The sequence below is a fragment of the Prionailurus bengalensis genome, chromosome B3, assembly GCF_016509475.1.
Source record: "Prionailurus bengalensis isolate Pbe53 chromosome B3, Fcat_Pben_1.1_paternal_pri, whole genome shotgun sequence".
Lineage (NCBI taxonomy): Eukaryota > Metazoa > Chordata > Mammalia > Carnivora > Felidae > Prionailurus > Prionailurus bengalensis.
Genome location: NC_057355.1, coordinates 114,965,605 through 114,992,878, shown reverse-complemented (window position 1 = coordinate 114,992,878; position 27,274 = coordinate 114,965,605). Strand labels below are relative to the sequence as shown.

Below are 27,274 nucleotides of genomic sequence, written 5' to 3'. Positions count from 1 at the left end.
CTTCTCAGCTCATGAATACCACCTGTGTCTTCTTTCTTGCAACATTTCCTGGGGCAACTTTCCTGAGCCTGTCTCCTAATCATTCATCATGGTCGAAAGAAAAGGAGGTAGCTATGGAGCCTCTACTAAACTCTCAGCACCGCTGCCCAGGCTTTCTGCAGTCACTCCTCCTGGTGGAAGATCAAACCACTATTATTGCTCCTGGTGATTCTTTTATTTGGAAAATATTCATGGAGTTCTTACTATGTGCATAGTATTGTGCTGAGTATTTTAGTGAATTGAGGATGACTGGAAGAAGCCGTAACACACATGAACAGAAATACTAGACAGGTGAGGGGTGAGAGAGGAAGAAGCAGGACCAAGTGGGTTCAAATCCACATTCCATCACTTTTTAGCAAGAGACTGAACTTTTCTTGCCTCATTGCTCATCTGCACAGGAGGAATGATGCAAAGTCCTACTTCGTGAGACTGTTAGGATTAGGTAAGCTTTTGCATGTATAGTGTGTGTCAGACCTGCAGCAACACTTAATAAATATTGGCACAATGCAAAAATGGCACATAGGTCTGTCCTGGCAATGTGGTTTGCGGTGAAAAGCTCTGTTGGAACTTGGACCAGGAGAGTGTGGGGATTGATTTGTCAGTCACTGGGTGTAGAGCCCTGTCTTAGGGATTCCTGGTGTCGAAAAAATAGGCTCAAGGAGGAAGACGTTTATTCCTTGACATTTGGAATTGGGAGGTGTCTGCCTTGTACCTTTTTCAGACACTTTTGAGTGCCCTGTTTTAATGTGTGAACTATCCAGCTTTTCTTTCTTGGCGGGCAATAAAAGTGCAAAGAAACCAAATTAATAGTTACAGAGAATAAAATATCTTTCCCAACTTCTCAAATAGTCCTTTGATGTTTGAAATTAGCCAATTCACATAATAGGAACTCACAGGAAATGTACATTTAATCAGCTGCAAAAACTCAGCTTGCTTTTCACAAATGTTCTGTTGAAGACCACAAGTTCTCAAAATGCATCCCACTCAAAGGGAGACAAATGACCACAGTCTGGAAAATCTGCCTCCATGACCTCTTCCAGGTCTACCCAAATCCTTATTGCCTTCCTATGCCCAGCACATTGTTTGCTCTCCAGGAACACCTTCCCTGACTCACTCCAGCTGGATCAAACATTCCCACTCTTGCCCTTGTAGCATGTGGCTTGGATATACATCTATCATGTCATTTCATTTTATTCTGTTTTATAGTATATGAGTTAGTAGGATATGAGTCTTTTCCATACCTTACAATATAGTTCTCGAGGACGAGACACATATCCTGCTCTTGTGAGCTTCACCCTAGCACTTGGTATGTACTCAACAAATATTAAGTTGTTCAAAGACAGTCATTCAGTTATTCTTCACTGATCTGTACCTACTTGGTGCACAGCATTCTGGTGGGCACTGACAGGAAACATGAGATAGGATGACTTGACTGTAGACTCCAAAGCATTTAAAAAATTCTGGAGGGGGAGCAGGTACAAAATGATTCTATAGAGGACAGCTTGGGGGGTCACTAACAACTTGGGTAAGAGAGGTCCCTATGCTGGGGCACGTGGGTGGCTCAGTCAGTTAAGTGTCTGACTTCGGCTGAGGTCATGAGTTAGCGGTTCGTGAGTTCAAGCCCCGTGTTGGGCTCTGTGCTGACAGCTCAGAGCCTGGAGACTGCTTCAGATTCTGTGTCTCCCTCTCTCTCTGTCCCTCCCTGGCTCATGCTGTCTCTCTCTCTCTCTCTCTCTCTCTCTCTCTCAAAAATAAATAAACAATAATAAAAAGAGAGAGAGAGAGAGAGGTACCCATGCCAAAGGTGGGAAGATTTGATGCCTGGCTTTGAAGGAGTCGTAGCCTCAAGGCCTTGTACTGAACCTAGCCTTGAAGCTTTGGTTGGAAACTTCATGACAGTAGGAGGGCTTAGGCTGGGTGTTCTGCTGGAAACAACTAAATTATCCTATGGGTCACCAATTGGTTTATTTGCTAATTGACTGGTCCAGCTTTGGGCTTTAAATCCAAAGAACTCATTTCATCCTTTATTAAATACTGCATGAATCTCACTCTTTGTTCTGCAAGGCTATACACAATATACTAGTGAAACTTGAATTTACACCACAATGGTTGTGCCACTAATGACCTTCCAAATGCCACTAATACCATACATGTTCCGCTTCTCAGTTGGATCCGAACCTGCCAGTGAATTCTGAGCCCATTGACCTCCCTCTGACACAAGAGCAGACCCCCACCCCCATGCCCGCCCCCAGCCTCCCCATCTTTCCATGATTTCACTTCTGAATCAGTTACTCTTTGGAGACCCCAATTCCTTTACACCACTCTTTTTACATGGTGGACAATACTTTATTCGGAAATGTTCCCTCCTGTAATTACAAATCCTGTTAGTCATCCTCCTCCTCTCCCCAGGGGGATTGTGGGCTTTAATTAATTAACGTGGCTAAACCGCTTTGAGGTGCCTGGTTGAAAGGTGCTATATAAGTGCAAATTATTATTATTACGGCTGTTGACATCCCATGGCGCAAAGCCTTCAGCCCTATGCATCTAGAGACCTGAACAAAGGCTTCTTCATCCTCACCTTCCCTGCTAGGTCTGAGATGGCTGGCTCAAGGGTATGGGGGCAAATCTGTTACCGTATCAACATCAATCAACTAATTAATCCCCATTATGCTGGCTTCCTGTCCTTCTTCCAAGCAGCACCATCCTGTTTCATTTCACAAATCGTGCCCCCATCAGCTCTAGACAAAGGTCATAGTGTCCCTTATGGCCTCTGTTGGCCTAAAGGAGAAAAAAAAAAAAAGAGAGAGAGAGGGAGAGAAAGTCAGTTTGAAAAAAACAAAACAAAACAAAACTGTGTTGTCATGAAATGCACTAACTTCTCACTAGTAGTCTAAACAAAACTTTCCTTCCAGCTGTATTCCTCTTACATACATACCTGTCTATTACCTAGGGAGCCAACAGCCTCACAAACCAGGGATACCCAGAAACACAGCATCGGTGTGGGGTAAGGTCCCCCAGCCCTGGCTTGACTGCTGATGGCTACAGACAAAAGCTCTCTCTGGGCTGGGTGGGAAGAGGTCATCCAGAGAAGTGGGAGCCCCTCTTCAGCTTCTTCCACTCACTCTCAAGTTTCCCCTGAGAAAGCCAGTTGCCATCAGTAGCCAGGAAGCCCTCACAAAGACAGGGGACCATGATTTAGATGTTTTGTGCTGCACCTAGCAAACCTCAGCCCTTAACAAATGCCCAGTGCTTCCACTGTGATGGTAGCCATTGAAAGCAGCCCTGTGGGGGAGATGTGGCCTCTCGAAGGGACGCTGCTGACCAAAATGCTCCTTACAAGGTTGTGCCTCAGACCCTTTGTTAGCGTGGACGTGGGTGAGCCTCAGGGGGTCATGTCTTCATCTGCCTCCATTTATCCTCCCTATTGAAGGGCTCCTTCAGGACATCGGTCAGTCTCTGTGGGAAGTGATTTGGAGGGCAACAAAAGAACTTGGGCCCTTTGGGGGGCCTTCAGAATTCAGTAAACATCTGGACACGGAAGGCCACGTTCTCAAGCAGTCTAGCTGGGGAGATGTCAAAAGAGAGAAAAAGCTGTGTGTGCAAGGCAAGCTCTTAGTTCTGTGGTGACATTTGTTGTAGAAAAATACAGCCGCCCCAGTAGGTAGATGGGAAGATTTTTCAAAAGCTCCTCTATTTGTCAGTTTTTGTGAGTGCAATGTACTGTTTGTCAGTTCTTGTGGCCTGTGTTAGGAAGTAGAAGTTTCGCATGGCTGGGGAGCGGCATGTGATGGATGTTCCGATTCTGTATGGGCGATGAATAACCCACGATTGCACAAGCCTGTCCTGGGAGTTGTTGTTAAGCATTTCTGTTCTCCTTGAGGTTTGTAAAGTACTTTCTAGTCAAGGTGACTTGTTAGATTCTCATCATGAGCACATTTTAATTGACCAAAAAATGAAGTACTGAAGCTAAGGGATTTACATTTCATCACATGGTGAAATTCAGGATCTGAACTCTTGACTCTCAACATTCCCTTTATTATTGAATCAATCCATTTAGAGCACATTAGTCAGCATGATTCAACATTAGTCACATGGCACTAATCAGCATTCCCCAGGGTCCCCAGATCTATCCTCAAACAGCAAAAGAAACTGGCCTCTATTAAAAGACAATGGAAAGCCATTTTCATCAGTATTCACAGGATGATGTCCAGTTCAACTCTCAGGAACCCTACTCTCCTACCCTCAGGAACCTTCCCCAGTCATCCTATTTGAAATGATTCTATCTCCTTTTTTTTTTTTTTTAAATGTCTATGTTTTTTTTGAGAGAGAGATAGTGCAAGTAGGGGCAGGGCAGAGAGAGAGGAGGACGGGGGATCTGAAGCAGGCTCTGTGCTGACATCAGAGAGTCCTATGTGGGGCTTGAACTCACAAACCGTGAGATTATGACCTGAGCCCAAGTTGGATGCTTAACTGACTGAGCCATGCAGCAGGCACCCCAATTCTATTTCTTTTAAACATATCACATTGTTAGAACCTCGATAATAGGTGCCACAGTTTGCCTTTGATTAAACTTACTTTGTTTTTGAGCTAACTAGATTTTGAGCTACTAAAAGAGAGGGAGCATTTTCCCCCTAGTCTTATATCCTCTGAGCACCATGGTTTACAAACAATAGATACCTCAACAAATACCTGCTGAACTGAACTCACTAAAATGGAGCTTAAGTCATATTCCAGAAAGAACACCAAGTCTTTTTGGAAGAAGTTTTCAAAGAAAATCAACAACCTGAATTGATTTAACATCTTTTGGTATTATTACCTGGGCATTTTCACAAATGCAAATTGTTAGCTATGCAAAGATAGCCAAATAGCTTCCAGGTTCTAAAAGAGGAGTGTGGATCCAGGCTAACTATAGTCCAGGCCTTGAAATAAAGTTTTTTAATATAACCTTATTCCAACTGACATTTTGTTCCATGTTTTAAAAAATGTGGAGACAGGAAAAAACATTTTTGGGGAAAAAATGTGTTTAGTCTATGACTTTGGACCTAAATTCATACCCTGCTTTGTGCTACAAGCACAAGTAGCTCTTGTTCAAGTATCTTTCTTGCAGAGTGCATACTAGCACATACTAAAGTTTCTGCTTGAGAGAGATTTTGTTTTGGGTGGAGGACCAAAATTTTTGGTGCTGATCCTTGGTGGCATTACTAATTGTGATACCCTACTTCTCTGTTCTAGACTCTACCAAAGAGGGTACTATTAGTATTTTTAATATATAACATTTACAATACAATATTTATGCTGCATTTCAACATTATGCTACAAGCCCAGCCCTAGGGTCTGTACTATTGTACCCTGTGGTCTAATCTCTGCAACTGGGCTCCTCTGAAAAGGATGTGTCACTGAATATTCATCTCCCCTTCTCTCTCAAGGTAAAAGAACTCTCAAAATTTAGCTAGGCACATGGTCCCCAGATAAACAACTATAATTTTCCAGTCTTTCTTCTCATATATTTACAGATTGGCCAACATGATATAAGCAGGAATAATGTGTGTAACTTCTGGTTAATATCCTTAAAAGAAGGAGGATACCCTTTCCTTTCATCATCATTTTCTACCTCATACAAATTCTGCTACCTGGTTGGAGGTAATGATGCTGAGCCATTGTAGACCATGACAACCATGAAGGCAACATCCTAGGTGTGATGGGGCAACAAGCTAAGAGCCTGGGTCCCTGGACAAATACATGGAATGAGCTGCTATACTAGTTCTGGACTGTTCTCCTCTGCAATGCTATGTGAGAAAGCAGTAAACCTCTACTTTTGATTTATATTAAGTGGACACTGTTAATTTGTATTATGATTCCACCCAGCCAAACTTATAACCCAACTCAGGAACTTTCTTGAGGGATTGCTTACAATAGAGTGACTGATCCATCTTAGCTTAGGATTTCAAGATTCAAGGTTCAGGACAGGAGTGGAATATTCCAACAGAGGCTCATGAAGCCTGAAAGATAAGTTGCCAGAAGGGCTACCATGATGGAAGATGAGAGGCTCCACCCCATTTCTGATTTTATAAAATCTTAGGAGCCCTGAGTACTTGTGAAGGGCTACAAACCCAATTCTGAGGTAGTGAACCCTACTTTGCCTTTCTGGAACTCAGTCTGCTGTCCTGAAAATAAGGGCAGTGGATGAGACTAAAATCTCTCATTCTTGAAAGCATATATATAGTTATAGCTTTGGGAGGAATTAAAGTAATTTTTGTCAACTAATCATCTAAGTATATGCATAAAGCACATATGTTGTGCAGAAGATACCTCTAGAGACTATGGAAAGATAATACCCCAATGGCAGAGATAAAAGAGGTATCCACAGAGAATATATGAGAAGACTACCCATGCAAACATGACAACCAACTTATAATTACACACAGCTGTGTAGCAATTGGTTCGCTACCTCCAGAGGAAGTTTAAATTGGTAAATGTCCTTGGAAAGCAACTTGGGAATATATAGTAAAGATTAAAGTGTGCATACCCTCTGACCAGTCGTTTCACTTTTTATGTATACCTAGAGAAACCCTCACACCAGCACACAAAGAAGCACATGTAACAGAATTCACTTAGTTAACAAATAATTGAGATTTCCATCAATAGGGGAATGGATAATGTGGCATATTCAGACAATGAATACGGATACCTCATTTAAGTAAAAGAACATGATCCATGTGTATCAATGTGGAAAAATTGTAAAAACAAGACATTAAGTGACAAAAGCAAATTGTGGAATGATGTGTCCAGTAAACCATTTATGCAGACTTGGAATGCACTCAAGACAAATCATCGTATCATATTTGGATTCACATACATGTAGAAAAGTTCTTCAGAACAAGGGAAAGGATATGTATCAAACCCTGGAGAGTTTCTACTTCTGTGAAAGAGTGTGAGGGAGGGATAGATACAAGGGGTTTTTAATTTCGTCAAGTTTTATCCCTATAATTAAAAAAAAAACTGGAACAAATATGACAAAATTTTAACATTTGCTAAGTCTGGGTGTTAAAGTCATGGGTTTTATTATTTTCTGTCCTGTTCCATATTTAAAATATTTTATTTTGGAAATATTTTCCAAAAAAATATTTTTTTGGAAAATAAAATCTCTCTTTGAAGCTAATAGCCAGAGTTAAAAAAGTAAACAAAGCAGAGGGTTGGTGGGAGAAGTTGCCATGGAAGCAGGGAATGTGAAGTAAATGTTGAAAAAGAGGAGAGAACTGGCAGAGGGTCATGCTTCCTCATTTTCCCCGGGGACGTTCCTCCCTGAGAGGCAAGTGGGAGTCATGAAGGACAATGCCTTGGCCTGCACAAGCTTTTTGAGGCTGCAGTGGCACCTGGCAGCCCAGGGACAATGTGACAGACCTGCTCTGCCCTCTTCTCTGTGACCTCTGAGAGAAGTTCACTCTCTCTGCTCCATTGAATCCCAGGGCTCTCTGCCCAGGCTCCCACAAGAATGCCAGGCTGTGCCAGGTGTGTGGGTTCTATTTACCAAGCAGACACCTCCATACCTGGATGGAAATAGATTGAGAATCTTCTGGGTCACTTTGAGTCCACTAGGCAGAAAACATTTAGATGTGTTACTAATTCAAACTGAAATCTGATGAATGTAGATGGTGGTATTTGGGGGAAAAGAATTTTTTAATAAATCACCCAGTTGGCTCAGGGTCTAAGAAAATGGGGTGGAAGAATCCAACCCAATTTTGTGACAAGGGAACAAATAGGGGAGATTAATGCCTCTCCCAATAAGCTTCAAAAGGCGATCAAACATTCTTCATTTTACAAGAAAGATGAGGTACATAGCTATCCAGCCCTTAAGAAAAATCATTGTTTCATTGTTTTCTGATTTCTTCTGAGTCCCTAAGTAGGTGGTTGGAAAAACAGGAAACTAGCTTCATTTGCAGAATTGTCTCTGGACCCATCTCAGGGTGCCCTGGGCTCCCCTAAGATTCCTTAGCCCCATCCCAAGGTTTATGCTGCTCATTCAGAATTAAACTAGCAGAAGATAGCACCAGAATCCAAATTCAACCTGTCATACCTCATTTTAATTTTTTAAAAAACAACATAAAACCACAATTCTGCCCTACTGAGAAACTAAGGCATTATTTTCTGTCCCTAACAACTTGGCACTTGATTTTCAAATGCTCGCTAGATTCCTGAGGAAATGGAGAGAGTAGGGCAAAGGAAGAGCGAATAAGGAGCCCCTCTTCATTCTCCCAGGCCAGCCCGGCTTCCTTACTAAGTCGGCGGGCCTCCACTGCCCTGAGCCTCACAAAGGCCAAGGCAGCTCTGGGAGAGACCAGCCTTGGGTTTTTCCTAGGCCTCCCGCAGCATCAGCAACACAGTCTGGCTGTTTTCAATTACAGGATCTTAATCTTTATTCCTGGCCTGACACAGAGGCCCAGGGGTCCCAGCTGTGATCTGCAGGGCACAACATTTGGGGCTTGTTGGGGAGACAAAGAACATGACCAGAGCAGAATATGGGTCAGGTTGGAGTTCACTGCAAATGCCCCTTTCCCTTCAGCAGCCAGGCGGTTCTGTGGGTCCACTCCATTAAGGCTGATTCCCAAAGCCAGCTCCTGCTTTCCTTTCTCCATTAGGCCCTGGCACCCTTAGCCTTACTCTGAGCCAGCCAAAACTCTAAGCTCTTCCCCCCAGTGGGTGCTGGGCATTTCATGTTGAACTCAGGGCAAGAGGAGAAAAGCATTAATGGGAGTCACCCCCACACCCTCCACCTTTCCCACTTAAGTTGCACAAAAGGGCGGACTCTCCCTCTGCTGGGACCTGCCCCCCTCAGAGTCTGAACCATCAGGAAGCTGGTGGCTTCGAGCTCCCTCTCCTTTGAAGCCAACTATTTCCAGGGTCTTGAGCCCAACCATGAGGCCAGGATCTCCACAAGTGCAGGACAGACAAAGAAGATGCAAACAGCTCAGTATTACCATGGTAATGGCCTGAGCCAGGCAGCCTCCTGAAGATGCTGGGAGGGTAGGTTTTCTTTTACTTTTTCTTTTCTTTCTTTTTTTTCTTTTTCTTTTCTTTCTTTCTTTTTTTCTTTTTGCAAAAGGAGAATAGTTCCGCTTTCTATTTTACTACAACAATAGCACAGACTGGCTCCTTCAAGTATTTCAAAAAGCAGCCTGAGAAATCTCTAACCAGGCCCCTCAGTCTCTCCAGCCTGCCGATTTATTGTTCCTCCCATCCCAGGGAACAAAAAGGCAGGAAGGGTATAAGGCCCCCAGTTGCCGGCTGTTCTTAGCATCCTAATCCTTGGGAACTGGTAAGGGGAATGGCCTGTGGAGCCGGTAAATCGAATTCTGGCCTCACCTTTTATTCCCTCCCTCTGCTCATGCACACAGGAGCTCTCCAGGTATTATAAAACCTCCTGGTTAGCAGGCTGGTAGGAATCTTGGACTTGCTAACGGGATAAAAGGCAGTGAGGGATCATTCCCACATTCACTGACAGCCTCCTCCACCTGAAAAAGCGCAGCCTGTATGGACTGTTCCTTCCCACCACTCCAGGCTGCCTCTGTATAACAAATACTGAACGTCCAGCCCCAAGTGCCTTTTTTAGTTGGTACCATAGGAGCTGCCCTCGCTCTTCCAGCCTTTCCCCCTCTTCGTCTCTGTGTCTCTCAGACATGGATTGTATTGCCCCTCAAATCCCCTGCACTAGGTACCAGCCAACCTCCATGCCAACCTGGGGCTAGCATGCCAGAGCAACCTCTCACAGGAGGAAAGCTTCTCGACCTTGGCTGCAGGTATCTTTCCAAGGTTACCACCCAGGAATCAAAAGTTGCTTTGCCTTAAACCTGGGGAATTATGGAGGTGCCTTTTTTTTTTTTTTTTTTTAGTTCAGTCATCTGGTAAGAGTAGGGGGAAAAATAAGCTTTCATGTTCTGGTGTATGGAGATCTCAAGGTACAAGTCTACTGAGCTAAGGGATGATAAGTACACCATCACCGAGGAGAATCAGATAAGCTGAAGGGTTAAGGCCTGTGGAGATCACCCAGGCCAATGACTACACTCCAAGGAAGAAAAATATTTTGCACTGCAACCTCCATACACAAACTCATTATGCACACACACAGTCACCCAAGAAATATGCCATGAAACAATGCAATATGTGTGATATAATCTGTGATTTTTAAAATTCTCCTCTATTTCATTTTTAAAAATTCTGGTTGTGACTCATTAATTTCATTTCACGACCCACCAATGGGTTGCAACACAGTTTGCAAAGTGCTGAATCAAGGTCAACATTGTCATTTTTAAGCGGACAAAACTGGGGTGCCAGAGATTTTCTCAAGATTACACCAGAGCTAGAACAGAAATCCAAGGGGGTCTCTCCACTAGAGGAGGGATCTGCATTGTTTTCTCAGGACCAGAGCTCTTTCTTGTGTTCCCAAAGCCTTGGGAGCACATAGCTATTGGGGAGGGAGTCCCCAGAGGTCTGTATTCAGTGGCATTACTGCTAGGGGCAGAAGGGTTCTGCTGCCTCAGAAAAGCTCAGAGAGGGAGACATAGCTGGGGCAGGGGATGGAGAAAAATCTTTAAAAGAAACCAGGTGAGGCACTGAAGTCTCCCAGACATTTTTATTTATTGGTTGGGGTTCCTACATCATCGCACTCTTCCCTTAATTTTTCTCTCTCTGGGACACATAGCTATAGGTCAGCCTCCTTTCTCCTTTGTTTTCCAACTTTTTCTAATAGTCTTTCTTTGCCAATTTTCAACCTCTACCAATTCATTTCTAGCCTCTCTCTAAACAACTTTCTATTTCCTGTCAAAATCATGATCTTAGCAATGAGGCTCAGAAGCAACTCTGTGAATCTTGTTCTCACAAATATTATCCTAAAAATTATCCAAATTAGGTCAGGCTTAGAGATGCTGTTTACCAAACTGCCCAGTGATCAAGATATAGGCACGATATCAAGGCTCTGAATACAAGCCATCTGGGCAAAACTGCCTCTTTTCCTCCTGACATTGCCTTGTAATCTTCCATAGAACTTCTTAAAATCTTCATTTAAATTTGCTATTTAGTTGATTTCTAATCTTTTAAGAAAGCCTCTAAAAACGAAGAGCCAAAAGCCACACTGTGTACTGGGTAAATAAGAGTTCAGCTTTCTGATTGCTTATTAGTTATACACCCTTAGAGAGTACGTAACAAAGGGGCCTGCTGTTTGCTTTGCTTAATCTGGTCTTAAAATCTCTGCTTCTTTGTCAGAAAACAATATTTGCAATTGTAAAAAAAATATTTACCAAGGAACTTGGATACCATAAGTCAAAGGCTAAGAGCCAAAGGTCAATAGTTCTTACCCCAAATTTCCCTGGACCGGAGTCCCTGCTGTGGAGCTCAGCTGCACCAAACAAACAAGCTGCTTTCCAGGTCCATTAAGAAGCGGACGTTTTAGAAGGGGAAGGAAAGGGGAGGCTGCAGCCTGCTCCTCGGTCCAAAAGCATGAGCCCTCCAGCCCGCCCCACAAAATTCCTGCTAGATCTTTGCTATGCAATGTGTCTCCATGGGAATATTCTAAGGACTCACCCTGTTTCATCAACCTGGGGAAAGTACTCGACTTACAAAATCCTAAAGGGTGGATATTCCTCCTACAGACAGCAATGACAGTATGTTCCACTGGGCTTTGGCATAGATGTTCACCTATGCATTCTGTGGACCTGCCTCCTGCCTGGCAGTGGGGGGCAGATGTGTGTCCTCAGTCTTCGGTGGAGACCGTTCTCAATCTACAAAGCAGCTTTGGACAACTGGCCCTGTGGGCTAAGTTCAACAGTGTTTGAGTTTGCCTCTCATGTTCATTATTTTCTGGACAGACCTGCAATCACCAGAAGACCCAGCATCTGGGAACCACCACTGTACATCAGTGAGCTCCAGGCTGTGGCCTTGGGGCGCTCTATTGTGAGCCAGAACTCAGCTCCTTCTAAGTCCTAGGCCCGTGTCACATGGTACAGGTCAGCAAGGCTTGGTCCCCAGTCGGGACTTGAGTAAAGGGAACAGAAATGGAGTAACCAGAAAGGAGCCGAGAAAGTAGTGGCCAAGGAGCCATGACAAAGTGTCTCCCAGGCTGCCAGACCAGACGGTTTTTCAGTTTGGTAAGCAAGAGGGCTCTGAGGCAATGCTGGGTCCTCCACACTCTCATCAGAGGCTTACTGTCTGGTTCCTCACTCCACAGGGTCTGCAAAGAGCACCAGCTTTTGGCAGTTCCTAGATTAGTGCTTTAACTCTCATCCTTTGCCTCACTCTATTAGGAAATTCTCTAGTTTTCCCTCAGCCTCACCTCCACTTTCTGTTACGTTCTTGCCACAATTACCAATCTCTTTTGATCTCATCAGGATAAATATCATTGGTGAATTCATCTTGGCCTTTGATTCTGCCCTGAAGCAGCTTCTATCAGGAGCACGGCAGTAATTATCACCAGTGGTAGGCAGCAGTGAGCATAATCAGCTTAAAGAAATGGCTTAATCAAGGATCTTACCTTGAAGAACCAGGCCTTCCTTCTGGATGGTATAAGCAAATGAGGTGAAGGGAGCCAGAGGGGACTTGGCAATGAGAATCTGCACATAAAGCATATTTTCCCAGAGTTAGTCAAAGGGGTATCATATCAGAGATGAACCTCTGTTCACTCCCCTTCCCACTTTGAGACAAAGCGGTAGCATGTGACTACAAGCCATAAAGTTTATTTAAAAAAATTATTTTAGAACCAAATCAGTGTTATTCCTTCAATCAGCTGATCACTTTGGAAGGCTGTACATTTATCCCAACTATTCTGCCCCTGAATGCCATATTCTTGACCAGTTCCTTTAGAAATGTCTCCTTATTTTATGCCTCATGCTTTAACAGCTACCTTTTTGCCCAAAGATAAACCTAGACTGATTCTCTAATCTTATTCATAAGTTTAGCTATTTTTCTAAAAAGAAATTCAAAGCTACCCTTAAAAGATAAAGATTTACTATCATTATAAATATTCACAATAACTTGGTAAAAGCAAAGCCATGATAATTTGCTTTATTGGCCCCAGCTCTTTACCAATTCTGTATTCATGCCATTTGTCCTGTAACTACATTTCCTCTTGCTTAAGGTGTAGGTATTTCCCTGGACTGAGGATTTGCCCATATGACTTGCTTTGGCTAACAGGTTTTTTGCCTAGGCTTCGAGAAGCCTCACATATCTCCCCTTGCTCTCTTATGCTTCTGCTACTGTGAGAGAAAAATACGTCCAAGCTAACCGGCTATCTCAGAAGGAGGTTGAGAGACACCTGGTGCAGTGCTGGCCAGCCACACCCAGTCCACATTGCTGACCCCCAAGAGAACCACATACACATTAGTTAAGTGCTTATTACTCTATGCCTCTGAGATTTTGGTGGTGTTGTCATGAAGCATCACTGCAGCAAGAGTTGAATGATATACCAGCCAACACAAAATATCAACAAATATTTTGAGCAATGGCTTTCTCCTAACAAAATACCTACTTTAAAAGGGATAGTCGGGGCGCCTGGGTGGCGCAGTCGGTTAAGCGTCCGACTTCAGCCAGGTCACGATCTCGCGGGGTCTGTGAGTTCGAGCCCCGCGTCGGGCTCTGGGCTGATGGCTCAGAGCCTGGAGCCTGTTTCCGATTCTGTGTCTCCCTCTCTCTCTGACCCTCCCCCGTTCATGCTCTGTCTCTCTCTGTCCCAAAAATAAATAAACGTTGAAAAAAAATTTAAAAAAATAAATAAATAAATAAAAGGGATAGTCATGGGGTGCCTGTGTGGCTCAGTGAGTCAAGTGTCTCAGATCATGATCTCGGCTCACGTCACGATCTCATCATTTGTGGGATCGAGCTCTATGTCAGGCCCTGTGCTGACATGTAGAGCCTCCTTGGGATTCTGTCTCCCTCTCTCTTGGCCCCCTCCCCTGCTTGCACACTCTTTCTCTCTCAAAATAAATAAATAAAGTTAAGAAAAATAAAAATAATAAAAAATAAAAGGGATAGTCATTTGGTCATTAAAAAAGTATTATCATTAACACCTATTCTCATACTTCATAGGGTTCCACTGAACCTCTATGACATCTCTCTTGAAGGAAGATGAAGACCAGTTTCCTGCTTTACAAATTAACATCATCAAAGATAGGGAGAGTGTGACACAGAGCCACTTAGGTAATCAGGGAGGCAAGAGAGAAGGAAGAAGTAATTTCAAATCACCAAAAGGCTTAAATGTAATATCTCAATTTATCTCAATACAGCAAACATTTACTGATTGTCAACTCTGGTGGTATAATGTGGTGGAAAGATCATAGGTTGTAGTCATAGAGTTTGAATCTAGGCTCTTCCCCTAATCAGCATGGTGCCTATTATAAGACCTTCAATTTTCCCCTAATAGCCACCCCCTCTTCTTCTGTTTAGTTAATAACTCCCCAGGTTTCAACACTTCTCTGCCACTTTTGCAACTGGGGGGTGACCATGTGATCAAGCTTTGACTAACAGTCTGTGAGTACAAGTGACAGGTAACACTTCCAATGTTTTGAAAACTAATGTTTTCATTAAATCATTGTGTGCTCTCCACTTTCCCTTTCCCTGTTCCCAAGGGCAGGAACTGGCTTCAACTACATGGAGGTGGACATCCTGGGAGATGATGAAGCAACTTGGGAGCAGGAAGCTGAGTGACCTCACAAAGCATCAGTGCTTCCCACCTGGGATCACCTGTCCATCTCAGGACAGAGCCACTTGTCTGAACCACTGAGTTTCCAAATGTCTTTGTTACTATGGTATTTGTAGCCTGAATTCTAACCAATACCGTGGTTCTGCACAACCTAACCTTTTTGATTCTCAGTTTCCTCACATGTAAAATGGGGATAATAACACCCACCTAAGTGGGATTATTGTGAAGATCAAATTAAGTATATTAAAATTCCTGTCACTGAGCCAAACTAAGAAAAACATTTCCAATCAACTCGCCCCATATGCTTCCCAAGTACTCCTTACTTTTCACTCATCAAAAATCAAAATACTTTTTTTTTTAATGTTTATTCATTTTTGAGAGACAAGGAGAGACAGAGCATGAGAGGGAAGGGGCAGAGAGAGAGGGAGACACAGAATCTGAAGCAGGCTCTAGGCTCTGAGCTGTCAGCACAGAGCCCGACGCGGAGCTCAAACTCACGAACTGCAAGATCATGACCTGAGCCGAAGTTGGACGCTCAACCGACTGAGCCACCCAGGCGCTCCTAAAATACTTTACTTTTACCAGAAGGATTCAACTCAAGTTAAATCTCAGTAATTTACTACTGCTTTACTACTGCTCTAGAGTTATGTAAATAAATTTGCTCATCATTCTTAGACCCAATGAGTAGATCGTATAGGTGGGCATTAGCATCTTCATGTCAACACACTTCACCTGAAAATTAGGTGGAACCTTTCTGACAGAGTTAGTTTAGGGACGGTTCATTGTGAAGTTTATGGATGCCCAATGTCAGGAGAAGGGCATGACAGAAAAGAAGATAGTACTTCTCAAACTTCAATGTACGTGTGAGTCACCTACAGGTTTTGTTGACATGCAATTTCTCATTCAGTAGGGCCTGATAATCTGCATTTCTAGCAAGCTCCTAGGAGATGCTGATGCTGTGGTCCATAGACCGCATTTTGAACAGCTGGGTTCCAGGAAATTAGCCCGACTGAAGAATCTAAGATGAAGAAGCAAGAGACAGGAGTCCTGGAGCCAATTAGAAAGCTATTGTGATAATTCAGGGCTGAGATGACAAGGCCCTCAACCACAGTTGTGTCAGAAAGAATGGGAAAAAAAGGAAATGGAGACAAGAAATATAAATCCTTTAGATCAAAGAGCAATAGAAATAAATTAAACATATCCCAAACCTCAGATCTTTCTTGTCTGCATAATTGCGCATGAAACCAAAAGGGTATAAATAAATAGTAATCAATAAAGTATCATACTATATTTTTGAAAATCATATTAACCATTTTTACTTTATAGACTAAAAATCTGACACTAAGGGAAAAAAATAAGATATTCCAATGCAGCACAACAAACAGGATCTAAGGCTATGGGTCAGTGGGTCACTGGTGTCACCTCCATCATTTGAACACTTCCACTCCTAGGGAGCACATGCCCACTGTGAATAAGCCAAGAGACATTCGCCTGGAGGGACCTCACACCTGGAAAGACCTCCCTTCCAGGGAATCATGGACTTTGGACAGGTCATTGATAAATGCCCTGTCCTTCCTGAGCAGGGTTTAAAATTGGTCATCAAAAGGATGATTTGTATGCAGTTAGAAAGAGGAAGCGATCAGTTGTGTCAGATGAATCACACTTCCTTTTTTTTGGAAAGAACTTCCAGATTGATAGATCTGAGGGCTACCACCAACATGATATACCTGATTTTCTGCAAAAAAATGTAACAAATTCTCAATATCTTTCTGGGATAGAGTAAAGACAAGTTGGGCTGGATGCCAATACCATTAAGTGGGTTTGTAAGTGACACGAAGATCAATAGCAACCTCTAGTAGAATGCATTGGATTCTAGCCTTGGTCTTGTCCATGTTCAGCATTCTCACTGACCTGGACAAGGACACTGATGTCCTCAACCCCATCCATACAACAAATATGGGATCCACCATGGAACAGAACGGCCCCAAATTGCCACCCTAATGGAGTTTATATTCTAAAGGACGAAAAAGATAATAAATAAAATGAGTAGAATATATGGTATATTAAATGATTATGCATGCAATGGAGGGAAAAAAGGCAGAGAAAGAGTATAGGAAGTGTATTGGAACTGAGGAGAGGGTCAATTTTAAATAGAGTATTAAGAGAAGACCTTACTAAAAAGGTGACATTGGGACTTGTGGATCATGTAATTAAACCTATTGATGGGATGCTGAATGTGGTAACAGAAGACAAAAAATGCAAAGAGTCATTATATTGGAATAGACAATCATAATAACAAAACAAATCTCAGTTTGACTAGAAGGTTGGGACAAATCCTACAAATCTTTCAGAATGAAATTTTATTAAAATGTATGTAAGGCCCTGTCCTTGAATACAACGGACCAACTACTGGTTACAGAATGGCTTACAGAATAGCATTCAGAAAATGGATTAGGAGTGTTAGTTAAGTATAGTTCAATACAAGTTGGTTGTGAAATGTGGTTCACAAAAATCTAGCATGGTCTTGGGTTGTATTAGTGGAGACACAGTATCTGGAACAGGAGAAGTGATGGTCTTCTTCTCATTCAACAAATCATACTGGGTGCAATGTGTTTGGATTGGAGCCTAAATTCCAAAAGAGAAACTGACAAACAGAAGAACAACTGGAAGTGAAGGGTGAAGTGGGGTGAAGGTGTGTTTGCTTTTAATAGTTTTCTTTCTTCTTTTCCTTCCTTTCATTCTTCCTTTTTTTCTTTTCTTTCTTTCCCTCTCTCTTCCTTCCTTCCTCCATACTTCTCTCCCTCTCTTCTTCCCTCCCTCTCTTCTTCCCTCCTTTCTTTCTTTCTTTCTTTCTTTCTTTCTTTCTTTCTTTCTTTCTTTCTTTCTTTCTTTCTTTCTTCCAATATGAGTTTTCTGATCTGAAGATTCTTTAGTGTTACATATTAGAGAGGAGAAGAGTAAATTCGTTTTCTAGCCCAACAGATTTCAGGAAAAAAGTGATGCTTGCCATGTATCTTTGTGAATACATAGAGAGTCTTCCCTTTTTAAGACTTGAGTGAATACCCCACGCTCTTGTGCCTTCCTACCTTTCAAACTAGAAATTATCCTTTTCTAATGCAAACAAACCTCCCTAGTAGATGATTTGGGCTATTTTGTTTCAGATGTTCAGTCATCTCCTACATTTGGTGTGCTCTAATCGTTGTCTGACTTGTGCTGTTGTCAAATGTCATTCTACCTTCTGCAGTACATCATGACCTGCAGGGAGGGCCTGGCTGCTTAATAAAATTCCAAGATTCTAAGTGAACATTTTTTTTAAATCATACTTAACCTTGCATGCAATGTGTGAGGTTGGCTTTGGAATCCTCTGAGGGTTCACAGATATGTAGGTGGGCAAGAATGAGTGCAGACACTTTGGCTCAGAAAGCCAAAGTGTCTTAGGCCAAAGCCTAAGGCCACACAGGGCAGGTGTGTGGTGTTGTGACTGTTATCCCACCTGCAAATAGCTAGGTTGTTCTTGTTGTTGTTTTTTTAATGTTTCCTTTATATCAGACTAGCTTGACTTAATACTCTAATGAATATACTTTTTCCTCTCTTCACCTATTCTTGCAAGGAAAGTGATCATCAATATATTAAAATTCTTTTGAAGAACATTTAAGGTATAGATGTGTTGGGTTCCAAATCCCACTATTATCTGGACATAATTTCCATTACTTGTACCCCCTACCCACTATCCACGTACTTATCCACATACTTATTCAATCCACAAATACTATCCAAGTACTTATTCAAGTACTACAAATAGTATCCAAGTACTATCCATGTACTCATTCAATCCACAAATATTTACTGGGCACTTTGCTTTGTGCTAGGCACTGTTCTGGATGCAGGGGAGATAGCAGGGGATGAGACAGACAAGGTCCTTGCTTTCATGGAGCTGACATTCTGGTGGCAGAAGACAGACAATACAGGGAGGTCTTTAGGCCTTTAGGTTTTTTTTTCCCATTGACATTCTACTATGAGTTTCTTTTTCCTGGGCACTCACTCATTCATTCATTCAATCCATTCATCAACAAACATTTATTGAATACCTACTGTGGACCAGGCAGATTCAATCTGCACTGTGTGAATTCGCACTTTTGAAAGGACTGCTATCTATTTCTACCTCAATTTATTTCTTATGTGTATGTTCTGAATTTTCGATGGGATTGCAAAGATCAGAGCACTTTCTTTGATCCCACATCCATCCCTTTTATAGGGCCCAACCCAGTGCTTTGCACAAAGTGGGCTCTGAAAATGACCAGTGAGTATTTTCCTCACTGTTCTTCACTTTATCCCTATTTTTCACACTTTATGTGTGAAGTTTTCTCCCAATTTACAAGTGAACACACAGAGGCCTAGGTATTCTAAATAAAACGTGGAAAGAGAAGTCAGCCTTTGGGGCTCACTGGCCTCCCCTTACAGACCCTATTCTCCTTCTTTTGTGTCCCCTCAGGTGCCTATTTGGCTTTGAGCAAATACATTGTCAGCTGATTCTCTTTAGCTTTAAAGTGGCAGCTGATTTAAACCTTCTGGGTTACCCTTTATGGTGTTTGCATTTTAAATATAAGACTCTCAAAGGAGATTAATGGATCTAAAATAGTGGAAAGTCCTACAGGATCAGGATGGGTGAGGGAGCCTTCCGGGGTTCCCACAGTGATGACGATAATGATGAAGGAGAAAACAACAACACTTTGAGGTAGGTGGCTTATAAGTGCTGAAGTCGGGATTCCAGCCCAAGCCAGATGGTTCTATAGTCTGTTTTTGAACCACCATGATGGTAGCCCCCAATGTGTCATGCACAGATGAATCTACTTTTCTGGGATAATACATCAAATGAGGCAAGATGTATAACAGACAGTAAGGGCATTTTTTTTTTTTTCTGCAGCCTGGATATTGCACAAGTCAAGACAAAGAAGGGAGTTGGATAAGACATCCATGCAAGCTGCCTTGGAGGTTGGAAGTTCACAAGCATCCACACTGGCAGTCTTCTTTCTGCCCTTCATTTCTGAACGTCCAAATCCTACCTACTCCTTGAATCCCATACAACTGCCACCTCTCCCAGAAAGCCCATGCCATTGCTCCAGCCTGAGGTAATCTTTCTCTAATCCCCTCACACTCCATCTATACCTCTCTAATGGTGTCTACTGCTTTCTCCACTGTTTCACAGTGAATGTTACCTGGACCTACTACCACGTATTTGAAGGTAGAGACCATCATTGCTGCTTCTCCTAGTCCCACCAACCTCCAGTATGGTGCCAAATACATAACAGAAGGTGAATTATAAAACCAAAAAAATGAAGCAGTGAATAAATGCACAAATTGTTGACCATCAGAAGCCCTGACTCATACCCACTTTGAAGACTTAGCTGGCACCCCTCCCCAAAGTTGGGAGACTTAGAAGATGCCATAGAAAAGAGCAGCTTGCCCAGTCAATCACTGCCAAGATTCTCAGCTTGGGCAGGTCCAAAGTCAAGTCTTTGGTTTCAGCTTGCTATAGCATCACATGTTTTTCCTGGCCTGATCCCACTTCTAAGAGGCTCAGAAAGTGGAAAAGGAGCCATAGAACAGAAAGTGCTGGCCATAGGAACCTCAGGCCTTCTCCAGTATGGTGACACCTTCTAGGGATAGTGCCTGTGTCATTCTAAAGTGTAGGTGTGACCCTCATCTGGAGCAACCCAGACCAGGCCTTCTCCTCCATGGGTGGTCAGAAAAGCCAGTGTGGAGCAGACACACAAAGATGTCAGGAACCTTGGGTACAGGCCTTCCTGGAGGCTGCTTTTATAGAGTTCTGGTCCTGGCAGTTTACCTGAGTTTCTGCAATACAGCCTCAAATTTAGGAAAAAGTGAGTTTTGCCTTTATGGCCCAGGAAAGGAGACATGAATAAGCAGCCATGTGCTGAGGGTAATCTGGCACCAATTCTTCCACTTTCTCTTCTCTAATTCTTGTGCCAGGAAGGCTTCCCTTAACACTGCTAATGAATCCTTCCTCTCTTTTATTTCCTTCTCCTTCGCAACCACTACCCCAAATCTCACATTGGTTGGGGGCAAAAGGCAGAGTAAAACCAGCTGGCTGAGGAAAAGAATAAGCAGAAGAATTTCTTTCTGTAAGGGGCAGGTGGTAAACCTGGCTTTCTTTCTATCTCTGCTACAAAATTTAGAGTCCAAAGACAATGTAACATGTTCAGACAAGAAAACTGGGGTGGGAAGCAATTGAGACAGCTGAGAAATGTGACTTAATATCCATCCACAATTATTTAATTAACCCTGCTTCAGCCTCCTCTGTGATCGACAAATTATGTGGTGGTTGATGAATTCGGCAGTGATGTCCTTGTTGAATACATCTAATACTTTCATCTGCATGCAGAGGTCCTTCTGAGAAGCAAGGGAGGAAACCTACTGACTCTGAAATGTCCTTCAACAGGGACCCTATTTTCTCACTTCAACTGGATGTCTAGGCTAATAAAACCCATTGCTAAGCTAAACAAACCTTTCCTCTAGCTGTACCAAGTGTCTGTGACAGAAATTCTTCATGCCAGAGATTTTCCTCCTTGTCCAAGACTTAGAAAAAGGTTGTTTTCTCAGCTGCTTTGAAGCCCAGGAAGACAGCCAGGGAGGCAAACAAGGCAGTCAGTCTTGCATCAGATAATTCAACAGGCTTTTGATAACCTCAAGTCTTCTGTCTCTTCCCCAGGTTGAGCTGAATTCTCCAAGCCTAGGGACAGAAAGCCGGAAACGCTCCAGACAGGAAGATCTCTGTGGCTGGAAAGAGGCCACAGGACCTGGGGGGGTGGGCAGGGGGGCTTGAAGTGTACCCAGTGATCCTCAAAGGAATTCCCTAGTCATTGTGTTAAGAGAGCTGGAGGGAAAGGTGGCAGAGGTCCAGCTCCCAGTCCTTATCTGGATCGTATACTGATTGGAATCTGCTTCATCACTTGGAAAATCACTCTCTGTGGAACACTGAAGTGTCAGTACCGACAGCTTTGCAAGATTATGAGAGGAGAGTGGAGAATGAATTTAATGGCATCTAAACTGCCTTCTCCAAATAGGGGAGTAAGATCTGCAGAAGTCATAAAGTACTGGAAAATGACAGGGTGGAAAAATGAACCATATTTGAGCAGGCATGAACTTATTAATTTATCTACATGTGGTCTACTTTACAACTTTCCCTACAGAAATTAGGGGCAGAAATTAAGTTGATTTGAATTCCGAATGAAATATAATTCTAGACTCAGAAGATTCTTTTACAAAGTTTGGTCCTGAGGTTACAAGACCTTATTCCCCCATAGAGTATCACTATACTCTTTTATAACATCTCTCTGGTGATTATTTAAAAATGTTTATCTATAATATACCGGGTTCCCAAAGCATATAAACTAAAAGAGCTAGCTCCCTAAAGAAAACGTTAAGTTCCTCAGACCAATAAGATATTAACTTTGTAAATTATGATAGTAATAGTTCAGGGTCAGAGTGGCATTTTGAATTTATTTTTTCCCCAACATTTTATTACGAAAATTCTCAAACATACAGCAAAGTTGAAAGAATTTTTTAGTGGGTACCCATAAACTTATCAAGTAGATTATACCTTAGCATTTTATTATACTTGTTTTTAGCATATATCTACCCATCCATCAACCCATATTATATTCTGTTGTCGTTGCATTTCAAAGTCAATTGCAAACATTAGTGCACTTTCCCCTAAATACTTTAGCATGCTTATAGTTATCTATAAGCTTAGTATTTGTCCATATATTTTAAAAACCATGTTCGGGTTTTTTTTCAGTGAATTTTACATGAAGTTTGAAAGGGTTAGTGATTTTCCCCAAATTATACTAACACCAGAGAGAATTTAGTGACTACACATATATAGGTAGCATATAAATGTATATAGTCAAAGAATATGGGTCATTCTATATTAAATGTCAATTTTACTGAAGTATTACTTATATGCAATAAAATTCTTTTTTAATATAGGCAGTTAAGCTATAAATTTCCCTTTAAGCACTGATTTAGCTGCATCATATAAGTTTTGGTGTGTTGTAGTTTTGTTTCTGCTTTCTCGAAGTATTTTCTCATTTTCCTTGTTATCTTTTCTTTGATTTATTGCTTATTTAGGAGTGAGTGTGTGTGTGTTCAACTTGCACACATTTGAGAATTTCCCAAATTTTCTTCTATTATTGACTACTAATTTTATTCTATGTGACTAGAGATGTTTACATGATTTCCTTCTTCATTTATTGAGACTCATTTTGTGGTTTAACATATGGTCTGTGCAGGAGAATGTTCCATGTACACTTGAGAAAAATGTGTATCTGCTATTGTCAAGTGGAATGTGCTACAAATGCTTATCAGATTGGTTTATAGTGTTGCTCAGGTCTTCTATTTCCTTGCTGACCTTCTGCCTAGTTGTTCTATTATTGAAAGTGGGCATTAAATCTTGAAGTATTATTATTGATTTGTCTATTACTCCCCTTCAATTTTCAGCTTTTGCTTCATGTATTTTGGGGTTCATTTGTTGGGTGCATATAAGTTTATTCTTCTTATGTCTTCCTGATGGACTCACCTTTTTATTCTTTTAATCTTTTTTGTTTCTAGTAATAATTTTTGTCTTAAAGTCTATTTTGTCTGATATTAGTAACCAGCTCTCATTTGGTCACTGTAAAGGGGTTACTGAACCCAATTGCAGTGTGTGTGTATGTGGAGGCTTTCCCACACCACGATGTTATTCTTGGATACCAACAGGGCATCCAAGAATTCAACTTAACTCTGACACTATCTACTTGGAGTTAGAATCAGATTCTATAGGCAAAGTGCTTAGTCCCACAAGACTGCCTCCACTTCAGATGCCAGTAACAAGCTCATGTTGTTACCTGTGCTTCTGACAAACTGGCCACATTTTGGAGGTTCCAATGGCCCCCTCCACCTCAGGATGCCAATCACAAGACCAGGTTGCTACCTGTACTTCTGACTGACTGGCTATAAGTCAGAGGTTCCCATGCCCCCTCCTTGGGTTCCATTAATTTGCTAGGAAGGCTCACAGAAAAACCCACTTACTGATTACAAAGTATATTAAAGAATAGTAATCAACATCCAAATGAAGAGATGTATAGGGTAAGTTCCTGAACAATGGAGCTTCTGTCCTTATGGAGCTTGGGGCTCAGGATGGTGGCATGTGGAAGCATTCAGGATCCCCAACGTGGGCCTATCCAAACCGCCTCCTTTTGGATTTTGTGGAGGCTTCATTAACTCGTTACCCATTAATGATCCATTTAAACTTTAGTCCCTTTCCCTTCCCTGGAAATCAGGGTGTGAAATTAAAAGTTCAAACCCCTTATTTATGGTTGGTTTTCCTGGTAACCAGATCACATCCTTAGGTGCTTTGCAAAAATCACCTTCATTGCCATAAATCCATTCATTTGTGGTGGAAAGGGCTTGTCATGAATAATAAAACAACCATTTCACAATGCTCTGAAGCATTTTCAGGAACTGAAAACAAAAGACTAAATATTATAACAAAAGATGCTCTGTTGCTCTTATTGCTCCGAAATCTAAAAGTTTTGGAATCTGTGAGCTAGGAACTGTAGAAAATATGTTTGGGTCATCTAAATCACAATATTGCTATTTGCATGGTATGTATTTGTCCATTCTTTTACTTTCAACCAATTGTGTCTTTGACTCTAAAGTGTATCTCTTGTAGACAGGATTTGGTTGGATCATATTATGTTTTTGTTTGTTTGTTTGTTTGTTTTACCTATTCTGCCAATCTCTGCTTTTGATTGGAGTATTTAGTTCATTTACTTTTAATATAATTATTGACTAGGTAGGATATGTCTGCCATTTTGCTATTTGTTTTTCTGTGTATCTTATAGTTTTTTGTTCCTATATTTTTCCATTACTGACTTCTTTATGTTAGATATTTTTCTAGAATACCATTTTAATTCTCTTATTTCTCTTACTACATATTTTTCAGCTATTTTCTTATAGGTTTCCCTGGGAATTGCTATTAAAATTTTAAATTAAAAAAAATTATTTCAGATCAACACTTTAATTTCCATTAATTATAAAAATTTTGCTCCAATATGGCTCCATTATCCTATTTTCCTTTGTACTACTCTTATATAAATTATATCTTTATACATTTCAGGTCCATCAACAGTTTTATATTTATTGCTTTATGCAGTTGTTTTTTAAATCAGATAGGGGAAGAAAAAAATTATCAAAAAATACATTCATCCTGTCTTTTGTATTTACCTATGTATTTATCTTTACCAATGCTCTTTGTTTTCACATGTGGATTTGACTTACCCTCTAGTGTCTTTTCACTTTAGCCTGAAGAACTCCTTTTAGTATTTCTTATAGGTCAGGTATATTAGTGACAAAATCTCAGATTTTCTATTTCTCAGAATGTCTTAATTTATCTTTCATTCTTGAAAGATAGTTTTGCTATATATACAATCCTTGGTTGACAGTCTTTGTTTCAGCAATTTGAATATGTCATTCCACTGTCTTCTGGCCTCTATGGTTTCTGATGAGAAGTCAGCCAACTATTTTTATTGAGGATCCTTTGTACATGAAATCACCTAGTGACTAATAACTAAATAGCTAATGATTGAAAATATTCCCTAAATGCCTTGAGCCAGTAAGTCTCCCTACCTTTGCCAAGGGTCTCTGTGTGTGTTGGGGCATGCCTTCAGCACTCCAGCAAGTAGTTTAAAACTCTGTATTAACCTTTATTTCCTACTTACACAGAGCCTTAAGGTCAGCCAGAAGTGAGAGCTTAGGGTCTTCTTAGGTCCTTCCTGGGCATGAGCAAAGCCCTGTGCATGTGTATAGACTTCTAGGTTCCCTGGTATATATGGGACATTTACAAAGTTCCCTGAGGACATCTCATCCCCCATTTATTTTCTTTACAATTTTTTTTTTTTGGAGAAGGTCAGCCTCTTGTTATCCCTACTTGGTAATGGGGCCTTAGGCAGTCATAATGGTAAGTAATTGCCACTGACTGTTTTCAACAAATTCCCTGTTGAGTAGGGCTGTTCACATAGACCAAGCTCTGAGGCAGGGCAAAAGAGACAAGCCCTGAGAATAGAGTTTTCAGTGAGCTGCCAAACAGGTCACATGTTGACAATTCTCTTGGATCGGGCTTTTGGGGAGCTCAAAACCTGTTCTGCTTCCTCCAGTGGCTGCTAGGCTGCTGGTTTACAATGTTACTGTAATTGAAAGATGGTTGGCTTTCAAGATTACTGCAGAGCTGGGGAGGAAGAGGATGGAATTAGGGAAAGTTAAAATGCCACAAATGTTGCTGTTCTTACCAAGATTCTTCTGCTTTTATTGAGTAAACACTCTTCAAATTGTTGCAAGCCTGTCGTTAATTTCCAGAGTTCTGAAAGGTTGATTTTTGGCAGTTTTTGTCAATGTTCCTCTTGCTTTGTGGAAGCACTGACTTTCTGAGGGCCATACTCTACCATTCTCTACATCGAGTCTCCCAAGCCAAATTCTGATTCAATACACATCTTTATTATCTCCCCCATTCAACCCTGCCACCTTCTTTTTCTGTTTTAAATCTGTTTGTGGTTTTAGATGATTGTTCTTGGGGCGCCTGGGTGGCGCAGTCGGTTAAGCGTCCGACTTCAGCCAGGTCACGATCTCGCGGTCCATGAGTTCGAGCCCCGCGTTAGGCTCTGGGCTGATGGCTCAGAGCCTGGAGCCTGTTTCCGATTCTGTGTCTCCCTCTCTCTCTCTGTCCCTCCCCCGTTCATGCTCTGTCTCTCTCTGTCCCAAAAATAAATAAACGTTGAAAAAAAAATTTAAAAAAAAACCAGATGATTGTTCTTATTTTGTTTTTAATGAACTTAATGCTTACACATAATTTGAAATAGCAAATAATATCACTTGGTATTATCTCCCATCCTTTTAACTGAAGGTATGTTGACTAGCATAAAGTTTTTAGTTTCCAGGATCTCTTTCTTGTCTTCTATTTCTAATTCAGCACATCCTATTCTTGTCCTTATATCATCTTTAATTCTCTGAGATTATTCTTTTTTCTAAATTTTGCATTAGCTCTAACTCCTCATGGCTCTTTTTTTCTGTTTTATTTCCTCTTTGATGTGGGAGGCATCTTCCAAAGTCTGGTGATCCTTGTCTGTTCAGTCATATTTAAATTATATAACACAAAATATATTTTATTCTAAAAATAAAATTAGAAATACTATGTATATGGACAACATTTATAAACTGGTGGGGTTCACTGGAAAATGACCAATGTCAAAACACAGAGATAACTTCTTAGAGGTGGATTGGTATTTACAGAAATGAGTTCTCCAATCTCTTGTCTAGTTTCCACATTCTAAGAGCAGGGCAGAGAAAGATCACCATTTGGCAGGTGTAATCCCTTGTTTTAGCCACAGGATTCCCCGTATCTTCTGCTTTGTTTGGAGTCCTAAGCCTAAAATTTTTCTAATTCATTTTCTCCAAAGCTAATTAAAAAAATTTTTTTTAATGTTTATTTTTGAGAGA

At 41.4% G+C, this 27,274-nt stretch overlaps 1 protein-coding gene across 3 annotated transcripts in view; it reads right to left on the bottom strand.

Annotated features, from left to right (window-relative positions):
• RAD51B (RAD51 paralog B) overlaps positions 1 to 27,274 on the bottom strand; it is a 646,020-nt gene that overhangs the window by 66,462 nt on the left and 552,284 nt on the right. For 2 of the 3 annotated variants that reach the window (XM_043554364.1, XM_043554363.1), the window contains exon 10: positions 12,560 to 12,638. In XM_043554364.1, the coding sequence (XP_043410299.1) occupies positions 12,560 to 12,638 (79 nt within the window). Of the gene's footprint in view, positions 1 to 929; positions 2,818 to 12,559; positions 12,639 to 27,274 lie in introns of those variants that run through there. The other variant, XM_043554365.1, reaches the window with a different exon arrangement.